Source organism: Corvus moneduloides, chromosome 2 (assembly GCF_009650955.1).
Source record: "Corvus moneduloides isolate bCorMon1 chromosome 2, bCorMon1.pri, whole genome shotgun sequence".
NCBI lineage: Eukaryota > Metazoa > Chordata > Aves > Passeriformes > Corvidae > Corvus > Corvus moneduloides.
In genome coordinates this window covers 47,341,808-47,356,571 of record NC_045477.1, presented here as the reverse complement: position 1 = coordinate 47,356,571, position 14,764 = coordinate 47,341,808, and the positions used below count along the sequence as shown (strand labels likewise).

The 14,764-nt window shown below is 40.3% G+C and overlaps 1 protein-coding gene across 3 annotated transcripts in view; it reads left to right on the top strand.

Moving 5' to 3' along the window:
* MTMR6 (myotubularin related protein 6) overlaps positions 1-8,166 on the top strand; it is a 30,593-nt gene extending 22,427 nt beyond the window's left edge. The window contains exons 12-14 of one of the 3 annotated variants that reach the window (XM_032099448.1): positions 314-448; positions 528-654; positions 2,478-8,166. In XM_032099448.1, coding sequence (XP_031955339.1) covers positions 314-448; positions 528-654; positions 2,478-2,738 — 523 coding nt within the window. In that variant the 3' untranslated portion in view covers positions 2,739-8,166. Of the gene's footprint in view, positions 1-313; positions 449-527; positions 655-1,477; positions 1,791-2,477 lie in introns of those variants that run through there. The other 2 variants (XM_032099450.1, XM_032099449.1) reach the window with 2 other exon arrangements.
* The last annotated feature ends 6,598 nt before the right edge of the window (positions 8,167-14,764 follow it).

Here is a 14,764-nt window from a genome sequence, read left to right as displayed (position 1 = left end):
GTTTTTGGTGGGTTTTTTTCACTCTAAAAGTAGGTAAGCTTAAGTTTGGAAGCATCATGGCATTTCCTCTCCCAATCTCTTTTTAGGTAACCTTAAAATTCTTGCCTGCTCAAGACTACTCAGTTAGAACTATTAGTAGGATATCTTCCAATGCATTTAGTTGGAAAACTTCTGTGAAGTTTTTATCAGTTCATCTCACACTGTATTTTAAAAGCATTTATTTCAAATAGGCAAAACTTGAACACCATAAGCAGTATCTTCTGGTTTTCTGCTTGCAGTCAGTGTGTTGACCTCTATCTCTTTTTGGTTTAAGACTAAAAGAGAAGACCTATTCCTTGTGGCCGTTCCTTTTGGCTGAACAGAAGAAATACCAGAATCCTCTGTATAATCCAGACTTTTCTCCAGAACTAACTCTTTTGGAGCCTAATACAGTATCATTCAATTTTAAGTAAGTCTAAATAAGATACAGTATTTTTTCTTCAGCTCTGTCATTATCTTGCATAGTTAAACCTGTCTGTTTTGTGCAGGTTTTGGAGAAATATGTACCATCAGTTTGATCGAAGTATGCATCCCAGGCAGTCTGTGTTCAATCTTATCATGAATACAAGTGAGCAAAATAAACAACTGGAGGAAGACATTAAAGAACTGGAAGCTGTAAGTATTACAAAATAAATGTGTACTTGTGACCTGTTCTGTTCTTCAGATTACAGTTGTAATAGTGCTGCTGGCTTTCACATGAATGTCACTGCTGTATGGCCTAGCACTTTCACTGTGTAATGGTGACTTGGACTTTCACTGTTTGCTTCTATGATCAGTGCTCTAAGGCACTATTTATTCTGCTTTATTAATGAACTGTATTATGTGAAAGTGCTACTATCAAAGCCTTACTGATGGTAAGTTTCACAGAAGCTTAACCTACATTAAGCTATCTTTGGTAATGAGGTATCCATGTAGCTGCAGCTGTGTTGCTAAACTAAGGAGACTGAAAATGTTTTATTTTCATTATAGCTACTAAAATGGAAATAGTAAGTATTGTCCTTCTTTTAACTTCATATGCAGGTGCATGCTGTTGTAAGTCACCATAATGATGGGTCGTGGACATTGTAATGCTTTTATGAAGACAGGGCTAAATCCAGCGATCAGATGTCTATAATTGACTTCTAGGTGCTACAGTAAACAGCCAGGAAAGGCTGATAGATACTTCTGTTACAGTCAGTTAAGGTGCTGAAACTTCAGAATAATACCTTTTAAAGAATGCAAAAGTCTTTTGACTGTAAGTTTTAATACTTGTGTGTGGATAGAAATGGTTACACAACTCCTGTATATTATGTTGGGAGGGAAAGGGAGGAAGTACAGCTTTTCTAGGAGGAGAGATTTTATTAGACTGATCCTCCTGTAATGTAATGAATGAATGTCACTTAATCTAATACTGTTTCAAATCTTAATTTTATATTTTAAAATTTTTATACAATTGAAGCAGTAAGGTGAAGAAAACTCAAGATGAAGCCATCCAAAGAATAAGCAAGATGGAAAGTGGAGCCTCAGCTTTGAATTTTCTAGAACCTCATTCCAAGATGTTAACTTCACCTGAGCCTACATTTGTCACTTGAGTGAAGAAGAGATGTAGTTGTTTGAAATCCTGATGTAGACTTTGCTATTGCTGTTGTCATCTATAAAAAGTTGATGTCAAGAGACACCAGTCTTCTGGTTCTAGTCTCAGTTCTAATAAAACACAAGCACATCAACAAAGAAATCTGTTCACGTAACTAGTGCAAGCTCCCAGTTACTGGGTGAGTGAGTTTGAATTAAAAACAAAAACAAAACAAGCAAACAACCTGAACCATGGAACTGAAAAATCCCTCAATCCAAATCTTTCCTATTCTCTTGCTCATGCTGGCAGGATACATTCTTTTCCCCTTTCCTGTTTTTCAGTTGACTTTTTTAGCATATTCATGCATTTGAACAAACTGTATTGGCATTTCTTGGATCTAAAGGAAAGATGTTTTTGAAGGTTTTTGTGAAGGATAGAAGGGCTTTAGGTATCAAACTGCTTTGTCATTAAGAGACTCGTGGTCTCTAAGAGACTGCAAGATCCCTGTTTGCTACAGTACCAAGGCCTGTCTTCCTCTGCCTCTACTCCAGAAAGTATTCCCATCTTGATAGCAACCAAACAAGGGGCAACCCTGGAGGAACCTCTCCTTCTCTTGAGATATTGATAGGCGTTCTTTGTTTTCTGCTTATCTGCAAATTGTAAGCAAACAGTGCTTGTAGCATCTGCTGTAAACTGTGGGGAATAAGATCATAAGGAATGGCCTAACATTCAACAATACTGTTACCTGTCTAACCTAGGGTATGTAACACAGAGTTCTGCAGACACTGAGTTAGCCAGCAAAAGAAGGGGATACATTTCCTTTAAAAGCACAATATTATCAGTAAAGAGTCATGCACGCTGTTAGCAACTGTTCTTTGTATTTCAGAAAATAAAGCAGAGAAACGGCCAGTCAGATGTGGTCCTTGTGAAGGAGCAGGAACAGACGGCTCGTCTCTCCCCCGTGGCACAGAAGACCCCTCCGTGCTTCCAGAAGGAGCAGCCACCGATGCCAGTGAATGACGCCGTGCGAACCATAGAGGGCAGCAACACAGCAGACAACCGCTACAGCGAACTTGTGTCCGAGTTCTCCAAAGCTGAGCCTGCCGTTGTCAGCTTGGAGTACGGAGTGGCCAGGATGACCTGCTAATTGAAATCTGGCCCTGTGTTCTTCTAGACTGATTAAATGGAGAGATGGGTCATTTTCAGGACTGCATGACCAAAGCACGATTTGTATATCTGCAAGTTTTGTCAATGTAGACTAGAACAGCATGCTAGTTGTCAAGTGTTTGCTGTTCTTTTAAGGGGGGGGGAAAAAGATGTAGTTGTCTTTTTGAAAGGAATAGGGCATTTGGTAAGTAGTGGCTAAAAAATCAAGGAGTGGTATGTCTTTGGACTTAGGTCAGTTTGCACTAAATTGATTTAAATAGTAATATTTCTTTATTCAGTATAGGAAACCACAGGTGGTCTTTCACAAGTTGATTTTATTTGGACAAGAAAACTTGAACTTTCTATTTTAGGAACTGAAGCTACTTGTATATATCTCATATGAATATGTATTCCCTTGCTTAGTGTCACCGAGTACTAACTTTCAGTGTGTTAAGTGCCATGGAAAAGTATGACATATTTCAAATCGTAAATAGTTGGCCTTAAACCTGTCAGATCAATGATTTTGTCCTTTACTACTGCAGTCTACCTGGCTCTGTTTACATTGTATTTGCTCAAATTTTTATATCCTTAAAACAGGACTGAATATAGCGAATGAAGCATGCCTAAGCTGGCACAGCCTTTCAGCAAATAGCTATATGAATGTTAACTTATCACTTAAGACTTTTTTCTTCCATTTCCTCTGTTGTTTAAAATATTATAGATTGACCTGATTTTCCTCTCTGGCAGCTCAGTAGATTGAGCATCATTAAAGCTGCAGGTTGTCTGACCTTAAGTGTTTTGATTTGTGGCAAGGTATTTAAATGTGAAATAAGACATGTTACGTAAGAAAACAAAACCTAGCCAATAACTGAATAGTCAGGTTCATTCAGATTGCTTGCATTCTTGCACAGTAAACAGAACTTTTAGAAATGTAGTCTACTGACGTTGTTCCCAAGTTAGAAAAAAAAAAAATCACGTGTCTGAAGCTCATGAGAAATGGAGTGCCTCCTAAATGTTTCAGTAGAAGAAAATTTTGATTATTCGTGAAAACCCTTCTCACCTTGTAAAAACGTGTCCAACCTGTGCATATTTTAAGTAATTTTAGTACCTGGAGATTTTTATGTATTTGGAGAGAGGACAAAAACTTCTAGCAGCATGCAGTAGAGATCATGGAACACAAGAAAAAAGGGGGAAATTTACAGTTTGTGTGCTTAACTATGTATCTGTAATCTTCTAGTAAGTGTGAAGGATTTTCTGAAGTTTGTCTCATGATAGATTTTCTGATCATGTAACAGAATAAGGGAGAAAAATGTTGGTCCATTTTTAAATAGAGGTATGAATGATAACTTTGGGTATTAAGATCCCTAATTATGTTAGATTAATGCTACCGACCTTTTACATCTTGATTAAAATAATTTTTGGTTTCAAATGAAAATAATTTAATTCTCATCCTAATCCCTGAAGTGTATTTTGTCACAATTACTGGTGTGCACAATTTGACAGAATTTGGCAGCATTTCCCTCTGCACCATATTGGATCCAGGGCTCTTAGCAAGGCCAGTATAGGTCAAGATCAAGGTGCACTTGTGGAGCTGTCTGGGAGAACCTAGCTGTGACTCTTGTATTGGGCTATTAATTCACCCATTTCACTTATTTAATTTTTAAAACATAAGCATTTCTATTTCCAAAGATACAAGCATGGTGTCATATTTAAAATACATTGTCCAGTTATTTAAACACATTTAGAATGTCTCCACTACAGGTTTTGATAGTTTCATGTGTGCACAAGTGGTGCCTTACAGGGTTGCAGCATGAGAGGGTTTTTGTGCCTTGTTATTTATTGTCTCCTCTTCTCCCTCACCTTCTGTATTAACTTTATTCCATGGTTTTCCTTTGTAAAAACATCTTGTATATTAAGCTTGTATTGTATCACAGTAGTGAAACAAACTTATTGCTGACAATATAGGTAGGTGTTACCAATTTGTACTTGTATTAATATTTAGCTGCTCTGGTGTGCCATGTACACTTTTCCTATTTATTGTTTAGAGTTTATAGACTCAAAAGATTATATTAAGCTTTTTTGCAAATATCGTCGTATGTTGTTTTTACTGTAACAGCCATCTGAGTGCCCCTGTATACAAGGCTTTTGGAGAGAAATCTGTTCCCTTCCAGTACGGTTACAGTGAGTTTATTTCAGTCTTCAGGTCCTTTTTATTGGCAGAGTTCACTTCTTAGGGAAAGAAATTGGAATGTGTTTATATTTTAAATCAAGGTACGCACGTCAGATCACCTTTAAAGGGCCATAAAACTCTCTGAGCTTGCTTCCCCATCAAAAAATACAATACTTCCTGATGTGAAGTAAATATTTTACTCCAGTTAATATGTGAATAGAGTTTTATAAGGCTGTTTTGTAGAGCAACCACCTTGTAAGGTTCAGGTAGCTCTGCCAACTCAACCCCTAGGGTCACCAGTGAGGAAAGTTCCTGCAGAGAGGCATCTGTCCCTTCTCATTTGCTGTTTAGGTCTAAGCCAAAACTACCTAAAGCACATGGGACCTGTGGTGAAGTGAAGAGATGGTAGTCAAGTGAGCTCCAACAGAAAGCTTGGCAGGATGGCCAGGACTCAGCACAGTGGGGCTGTTCTGTGTCCTTCGAGAAGGATTTTAAAAAAAATCAAGCAAATGAACTAAAATATTGTGGCAGAAGCCTAGGAAAAGAACTAATTTTAATTCTAATTTCAGTGGATGAGCTTTTCTTCATCCTGAATATGCTACTCCAAGAGCAGTTACATACGGAAAGGCACCTCATACAGATCAAAATAATGTGCAGAATCCTCTCAGGCTGTGACATTAGTTTGTGGGTGGTATGCTCACCAGTTGCTTGGGAATATAATGTCCTAGACAGAAAGTTGGTACATTTGATTCTGCTCCATAGGTTGCAAGATTTTGACACCTGACAATTCTGTGCTTCATCTTAAGGAGGTCTCCTTAGGTGAAGCTTTTGAGTTTCTATATTCTGTGCTGTGCTTGATCTTTATTCTTTTAATGAACCAAGCTGATAGTCTCACCTGAAAAAACTGATTTCACTTTGGTACTCCAGGCAATTTAAAATATTTATTTCATTAGTATGGAAAGAGTTGGGCTTATTTTTTTGGGAGGCTTGCTAGTGTCATAAAGTATTCTTCAATACAAGTTGAAGTATCCAACTGTTCTGTTTTGTAGGGCGACTGCCAAATCAACAGACTAAGAAATTAATTAGGCAGCACTGAACTGAGCCTGTGCGTTTTCTACCCATGTCCAATTACTAGTGACCTAAATCTAGGGCAGAAGCCTGAAGTCTGGAGTGTCCGTTTAGAGAACTGGAGCAGCAGTCCTTCCATAAAACCGCACATCCCTATGTGGAACAAATGCCCTAATATAATGGTTTTGTAGAGGGAAAGCTAGCACAAATCAAACTGTGACAGTTTGATGTGTCTCCTCAGGGTAAGCTCAGTGGAGAATGCCTTGCTGGGAAAGCTGATGTGTTCTTCCTCTCTAGTCGCTGTTTTCCTGAGGCCTTTTGCTAAAGTAACACATCAGCAAGTCTCTGAGAACTTGCTCCTCCCATTCCGGTAAACTGAGCACAAAACTGGATGCACGGTTGGGCTGAAGTGAGGCTGGTGTAGCTTGGCTTAAGTACTGTTCTCTTAAGGCAGTGATATAAATAATACAGGGAAACTGGATGTTAAAATAGCACAGGGCACATGTTGTCAACTTCAGTTCTGTAGAGTGCTGCCCTGCTCCGGAGCAAGTGTGACTGGCATGAGGGCCTCACGTAACCACGATTGCTTTCTAGTTAGTTTAAAGATAATCTGATTTCAAACTAGATCATCCCCCCAGTGGTATTTATAGATCTTTAGGTCATAACCTAAAGGTTGCTCTTAGAACTCCTGTTTATTTGCTAATAGTTTCAAACCTGTGGCTGATCATAGGCTAAGTGTACTGGTTGTGAAACCTATATTAACATTTAGAATTAGGTCTTTAGATTGAGGTCTGCTTGGACTTGCTTTCACCATTTACGCCACACTTTCCTCCTAGTGTTGCTTATTGTGGTGCTTGACAACCATCAGATGTAATGGGCTTCTTAATGCTTAGGATGTTTCAATAACCTGAGGGTTCTGTGGCTTTCTTCCACTACTCTGAAGGCGCACATCAGCCTTAGTGAACAGTGTGAGTGAATTCATGCTTGATCTAGCTAGCTTGACCTGCCTCCATGTTAAATAACACTGAAATTCAGCACAGCATCATCATTCAGTGGTGCAACTTCTGTACGCACAATAGGCTTAAGGAAAGGGATGGAGTCGGGGACCCTTGTCACAGCATGTAGCAAGGAACAGGACACTGCAGGGGTATGACTCATAAAGTAGAAGCAGTAGAGCTATTTTGATGTCCAGCAGCAACTCCGGGACTTGAGGTGGAAGGTCAGAGGCATACTGCTTCTGAGATCAGTTTCCAGGTCCCAGAGAATTCAGTGACCTGGTCTGTTAAACACTTGTTGCTGAGCAGTTCTGTGCTGGCCTCGAGGAGCAGAAAATATATATGGGTGTGTGTTTCTTAATCTACTGGCTTCATGTAATAAATGTCCTGAGGTGATGTTGAAATTGGAGCACAATATCTTGTTTATTCTTGTTTATATTTTAACTCTTGAGGTCAGTTGCATACTGTTTGTAACTAGGTGGGATTATAGTTTTGGCACGCACTGTAAGTGTTTTCCATCTTAATGACAAGGTTAGCACATACATATCTTGTGCTTTGTATCTCTGCATATATTTCTGCTGAGTGCTTTTCTTGCAAGCAGGCAGCCTTGGTCCCATGATGCTGCTCCACCAAGCATTCCTTGTTACCTAACATTACAGATTGGTTTCCTTGCTTTGTTTTACTATTGCTCTTCAGCCTTACAGTTTATCTTTATGGCTGTCTGTTGGCAATGTCCCTTGACAAGTGTCTTTCCATCGAAGAAAATGGGTTTAGTGTTTTTCTGTCTCTCAGGGATTTTTACCCCTGAACTAGTGAACTTGAAAAGTAGCGCTTACTCTCCCCTTTGGGGCTTTGCAGTGCCTGTTGACTTCCACAGTCAGTTTGGTTACACATTTTAAATTCAGACATGGCTATTTAAAATAAATAAATATAAAACTTAGTCCAATATTAGATATGGCAAAGGGAAAGAGAACTTTTCATTGTAAAGTATCTGGAAAGACTGGCTGTTTCACTAGCATTTATTGCTCTATGTAATGTTTTCTGTAAAAGTCGTTTATCTGTGTGCTGGGATCATGCTTGATGTATATTCCTGAAGGAACTTTAGCAAATGGAATTTTGTAGCAAGTATTTTATTTGTATGTGTTTTCAAAATCCATATGGCTTAAAATAAAGTGATCTTAATATTGCCAATCTAACTGGACATTAAATATTTATAATAACATATATAAGCATTTATAAAAACTGTGTGAACACTGACATTTTTATTTTATGGATGAATCATACCTGGTACAGAGTATAGAATACAGAAATGAGTTGACCTATTTATTAGTTTCTTGAATGCCTCTGTAACTTTTAGATATAGGAGACTGGCTCAGCTTTGTGTTACTGACTCGACTGCTGGCTTGTTAATTACAGGCACAATTCTGAGCTTAATTTAGGACTTAAGTGTCAGGAGAAGAGAGTACTGTATTTACTTATTGTTACCATTACTGCATACTCGGTTATCCAGACAAGTGTTTTCAACAGCAACACTACATTTGGTTAGGAAATTGGAGTGATTTTCTGAAAACGCCAGCTTCTGTGCTCAGTGACTTTTCCATTAACTATTAAAAACAGTTTTCTTCTTAATTCTGAGGCCTCTTAGGGTCTATACAGCTGATTCCTCATTTAGCAAAGATAGTACCATGGCAAAAATGGTTGCTAAAGCTCTCCCTAATTAGTGCTTGCTACACAGTGCTCAGGCTCTTCCAACAGCTCATATTTATTTAAGCCACATCCAGCTTCATCGTGATCTGTGCTGAGAATATGGTTTCTGTGCATAGTACAGGTGGAAACTCATGCACTGGAGCATTGGACTGTGCAGTTTCTAGTCAATGTGTTGTCTATTACAGAATGGGACCCTCCTGCCGTAGGTAGATGCAACTTAGAGGGCTCTCCTCGATCCATTTTACTCAATGGCTTCCTTTCAGGTAAGGCAGGCTGGGTGGTTGGAATACACGATGGGAGAATCTGGCTAGTGCCATTAGGGGAAAATGTCAAAACTCAGAAGTCAGAGCAGTATGATTTAAGCATATGCCACAACGATGGTGGCCTCTGTTGGTTCTGTGTCCAGTGGCACAGAACACGAAGGGCATGAGCGTGTTCATCCACATCTCCTGTGTGTGGATGCTGCTGGCTGTGGTGGAAGCACTGGTTCCATATGTGCATACACAAGTGGGGGGAAAAGCTAAGCTTAACTTGCTCTGAGTATAACCAGGCTGGCTGATTTATTTCACTGCCTTAGTCCAGGGTGCAGTCATTGCCTCTCTTGTCTACAACTACAGCCTGCCAGAGTTCATGCAGTACTTGTAGAGTGCGTGTTCAGACAGAGGACAGACAGCACGTGTGAGAAATAGCTGCCTACTGTGCAGAATGATTGAAGTGAAGCAAGTGGGACTTAAAAACTATATAAAAGCCAAATGGACGTGGATATGCCATTCTTCATCTTTGTGGTGGCCACACTGGGCTGTGGGAAGAGGAAAGGCTGATATAGCAGTGGCTTGAGGGCTTTAATGCTGGCTGTGAGTTAGTTCCAGAATCTGACAAAAGATTGAGTGATCCTAAAAACGCTGTCTGCTTTGTGTTTATTTTTCCATCCCCTGAAGCTGCCCTGGGTAACACACTTAAGATGGTTGCTTTCTTGCAAGAGAATGGCTTGGCAGAGGACAAGGCTGTTCTCTGAATATTCAGCAGTGTGAATGTTGTTAGATGTGTTCCTCGGCTCTGACACTGCTCAAGCTGAGTCCCTCTAGGAAAGTACAAGACTGCTGCAGCTTAGTGCTCTAAGATTCATGTGAGAATGCTTTAGAGGAAAATGCTGTCAGTGATTGGATCCCTCTTTATCTTTTAATCCCACTTTAAGCTTTTAGTAAACTTGTTCTCTGTCATATATTGGCGGAGGAAATGATTCTTGATATACCAAATGATTTTTGCTTGGTCGCTGGACTTTGCATGTGCACTGGCTTTCTGGTTAATCTGGTGATGTGTCCCATTAGTCCACAATATATTCAAGAGATTAAAGTGTGTCTGACAAGATAGAATAATAACTTTGAGTACTTTTTTCCTTGATTGTGATAAAGACAGCACGCTAGCAGGAAAAATTGTTCTAATTGGTATTATGTCATTTATATGAATGGCTTTTAAATGCTCATTGTGGGTCCAGGAAATGTCAGAGGAGACTTACCTATAGCTATTATGACACATACTGAAAGGAATGATAAGTGGATGAAAAAGGATTAATGTTTATGCATATGTTGATTCTACATTTAAGGAGGGGTTTGTTTTGAAAATGCTACTTCATAAGTGATTTAAATTCCAGTGTGAATGCATCAAGAGGTGCATGGTTAGTAGTCTCAAAAGAGATGCCTAAGCACTTTTAGCCTGGTGCTTTATCAAGATGGCTTTGTAAATATTAATCTAATGGTTCTTTTTAACATTATGGTGAGTTGACTTTGGATGGAATGCATTTTGAGGCAGGAGAATGTAAAGGGGGGACATGGAGCACAGTTGAATGTAAGCATCACTATGAATTTTGGGAAATGCGGTGCAGAGGAGAGCACTGAGGTTTTGGTAGCTGTAAAAACATTTGAGGCTGAACTGCCCTCTAATTCCTTTGCTGCTGCTTGTATCCCACAGGACACAGGTCCATCCATGCTGCCAAAAGACAGCCTGGGAGAAGAGAGATAACTGATATCTGGTAATTTCCTGATACCAGCCAAGAAAAGGAAAGGAGAGCTGCTTCCCAAGCAGAGATCATGTGGAGAAGATTGCATACCAAGAGTGATTATCAGAGGATGAATTTCTCCTTGGACTGTTGCAGGAAAGGCTGGTCAGCTGAAGTTGGGCAGTAGGGAAAGGATTAGGGTTGGCAATAAGAACTACTTTAACTGAGTTCAAGTAGTTGATATTTGAAGTATCATAATGTATAGAGCAGTTGATCTATTTATATTACCCTAAAGCTGGGTTATATATAGTCCTAAAAGTTCAAATTCCTGGGTCTCTATTTGGCTTGTTCTATTTTAGGAAGAGCATCCATATGTAAAATTCTGCTTTGCTGTCCTAAAGTCTTGCCAAAAGTTTATTTAAAGAGCAAAACCTGGTAGAGACCGCTCCCTTATCTGCATATTTGTATTGAGTCCCCTATGCTCTCTTGTGGTTAAGTGCTCTAATGGCTATTCAGTTTCTGGTGATTTCTGCTATTCTCTTGCTTTTCCTTTCTCTGTCCGTATTCAGTCCGACTCCAAGGCAAGTGAGGCTGAGGAGAGCTGTTCACATGTAGCTGCAGAGGTCAGCCAAGGGACAATGGTTTACTACTGAGCTGCTCCTCTTGGTAGCAGCTATCCAAGTCAGCAAGGTGGAAAACCACCACTGGCGATTTTTAGCAACCATGCACCACTCTGGGTCTGAGCTGCAGCACAGTGCAGTAATTTAGTATTGGTATCTGCAGGTCTGCAGATTTTCTAATGGCCTGGCCCCATTCTGAAAAGGACCATTAGGCAAGTGCTGCAAGAACAGCACTTCTGAGCAGCACTTGAGGATCTGAAGAGTGTGGTGCTCTTTCATTGTGAGGATTAGAGAGAGCTGCTCTGATTTCCTGCAATTAAAGGGATTCTGAAATTGTGCTGCTCATGCTCAGTCTGTGGCTTTGTAGGCTTATTAATGTAAGAGATAATGGGGTTGCCTTTAATGTTGGTTAAGCAGGCAGTGTGTGCACCGAGGATGTGCTCTTTCCCTGGGAAGGTGGTTAGAATTGGAAATCACAGCCTGGGAGGAGTCTCAGGTCTTACCAGGTCAAGGGAACTTGATTTTCTAGCAGCATTTGGTCCATTAAACAGAACTACAAGTACACCACTAAGTGAGTGTCTACTGCTTCTAAATTAAGGAAAAGCTGCCCTCACAGCTCTCTGGTAGAGCTTGGACTAAACTGAGTTCTTCACTTTAGATAACAAATTTTATTTGTGTTTGGCCACAAATTACAGTATGCTTTATAGGAGGAAAAAATTATCCAGCATGTTCCTGTGTCTGTTTAATAGTTTTTCAATTAAATGTAGCAATTTAAAACTGGTGAGATTTTGTGTAAAACATCTTTTTAATCCATATAGTTTTAAGAAAGGAAAAAACAAAACAATGAAGATATCTTTTGGCTTAATTCTGAAAATAATACTGAGTATTTGGTGTAATTTTTTCATACTTTTCTTTGTAATGGATTCACACTCTCTGAAGTGGGTAAGTAAAGTTTCTCTGAAGACAATATCATGAGCACTGTGGCCTCAACATTTGCTAACCACAACATTTCCTCAATATTTTCCTAACTTTGTTAGGAATAGGATGAAACACACATGCAAGGTGTGTTTCAAAGTGATCCATTGTCTTGAAGATGTTCCTAGTCAGATACTCTGCAGAGGCAGAGACTTGTTTTGGGTGAAGGAAATGCTGTGTCCACAGTCTCTATATTTTTTCCAAATTTTTTTTACTCTGTGGCATATTTTATTAATATCCATCAAATTATGATGACATTTACTCTACAATGCTTTAATTGCCCATTCTGGAGTGTTACAAATACGCTGATGTTTAGGAGAGGGAGCTGTCCAGCCTGTGTACTCCAGTTCATATTGACAAGCTAAGTAAAGCCTCATTTTTAAACCCTCATGGAGGATGAAGAGCTCAGCACAGAATTGCATTCATGACATCCTCATCCAGCTGCTTGCTCTGCTTTAGGGACCTTGACTCTCTGGACATAAAGCTAAACAGAACCAGGGCAGGGGAGTGGGGGAGAAAAGCAGCTTCTTCAGAAAAAATCTGTCAAAGCTAAGTATACCTTGTTATTAGAACATAAAATAACTGGAACTGGTCTTTACGGTGACTTGAAAATTGAAATATTAGCTACTGTCAGTCTGGGTTTGAGAGGCAGCTCTCCACACTGTTTAGTTCCTTGTTTTTCCTGCCATTCTAATGACAGTGTGGCTGGAGCCACACACCCACTGCCAATCCTTGTCTGATGAGCTTTTATGTGCCACCTAGGCTGAGTCAGAACTATGGAAAGAGCCTGAGGCTACTTACGTAATGTAGTTATGTTGCTGTGACATTATCATTTTCAGCTAGAACTTGATTTATTGTTCCTTTAAGCATTACTCTTTTCCTTTCTGTACTACAAAGATAATAGCAACTGCCCTCTTTCTTTCTGCCATTTTTTGTAGACTTTAATATGTGGTGGATTATGTTTTATCAGACTATTTAGTTGGAAAAGTTTGATTTTTGAAAAAGAGATTTTATTTAAAACTGAAAGCCACAAATACGGTGGGGAAAGACATTTGTATAACTTCCTAGGGAAAGATACAAAACATTACTTTTATCAAGTCCTCTAAGACTGCAAATAGGAATGTAAACCTGCAGAATAATGATGAGGTTGCTGAACAATTCATCAATCCTGAAATTCTCAGTTGTTTCCGGAGTAATACATTTAACTGGCTGGAAGACTTGGGTTGAATGCAAGTAAATTTCATATGAGACCTTGAGCAAGCAAGTAATGTTAGGTAAGCTGTGCAAATTATTTAAAAGTTGCCTCAAGAGATCCTAACACTAATTTAATAAAACAGAAGCAGTGCAGAAATACACGTCAAAGCTGTAAATCATACACAAGCAATGGAGAGATGAAATTACTCTGCCCACTTCAGCTGGTATCCATGTAAATTATCAAAATCCTTGGGCACTGTTCCCAGCAAACCTGAAGGAGGAATCACAAGTTGCTGGCATGTACCCAGGTCCCAGTGGCACCATGTGGGATTCATCCCCAGCTTTATGTGCCCACTTCTGTGCAGCTGTAACCTCTGAGCTGGTCACCCCTGGCTTCCTGCACAGAGCAACAGCTGCTTCTGGTGCACAGCTGCCCTGGGGATGGTGCACGTCTGAAATGGGTCACAGGAACCACATGGTGCAGATGCCTGTTTCTGTCATTTGACTGCAGGGAGCCTCAGGTGACCCCCTCAGTCGTGCCACACAAGGCACTGCGAGTCACATCCCAGCTGCCTTTACAGGTTAAAGGGCTGGAATTTGGAGTAGCTCAGAAGCATGCCCGGGAAAGTAAGGGCTGATGGAGGAGCAAAGTGCCTAGAGGTTCAACACTGCAGTGGTTATTGGATGGAGCACTTCCTGGCAGTGGCCTCCAGAGCAGCACTGGGGAGCACTGCAAGGCATCTTGTGCTGTTTGTGGAGAGTTGGGGGACTCACAGGATGCTATTTATAGATACCAGAGACTGAAGTCTCATCCTGCTGGTAGTAAAGCTTGGGCTGCAGCCCAGAGATGGGTTTGCCTGGCTGGCAAGAGACATGGAAGAATAGGATTCAAAACACTGATGTGAAGAGCAGGGAGCTGGTTAAGATACTGCCAGCAAGGGATACTGGTGCTTGGTGAAAGAGGCAAGGAGGTCAGGTCCCAAATCCTCCTCCTGCTCTGCTGCCTTTTAGCTATTAATGTACTGGTTAAGAGTTGCACCTGAAAGGAGAGGCTCTAGTTCATTTTTCTAACAAACCTGGGTGGGTTCAGGCAGACACCTCTCAGGCACAGCTGTCCTGGCACTTGGGCTGCATGTTGGGCTGAGCAGGGTTGCAGTGCAGCAGAAACCCTGAGAGAGCATCCCCCTCTTACCTTTGGTCTCTCCTTGGGCCTCTCTGTGATGACTAAAGCTTGCCATGGAGCACCAGAGGGCTTCCTAGCCCTCCAGGGAAGCAAGGCTGGCCTCCAGATAACTAATCAAG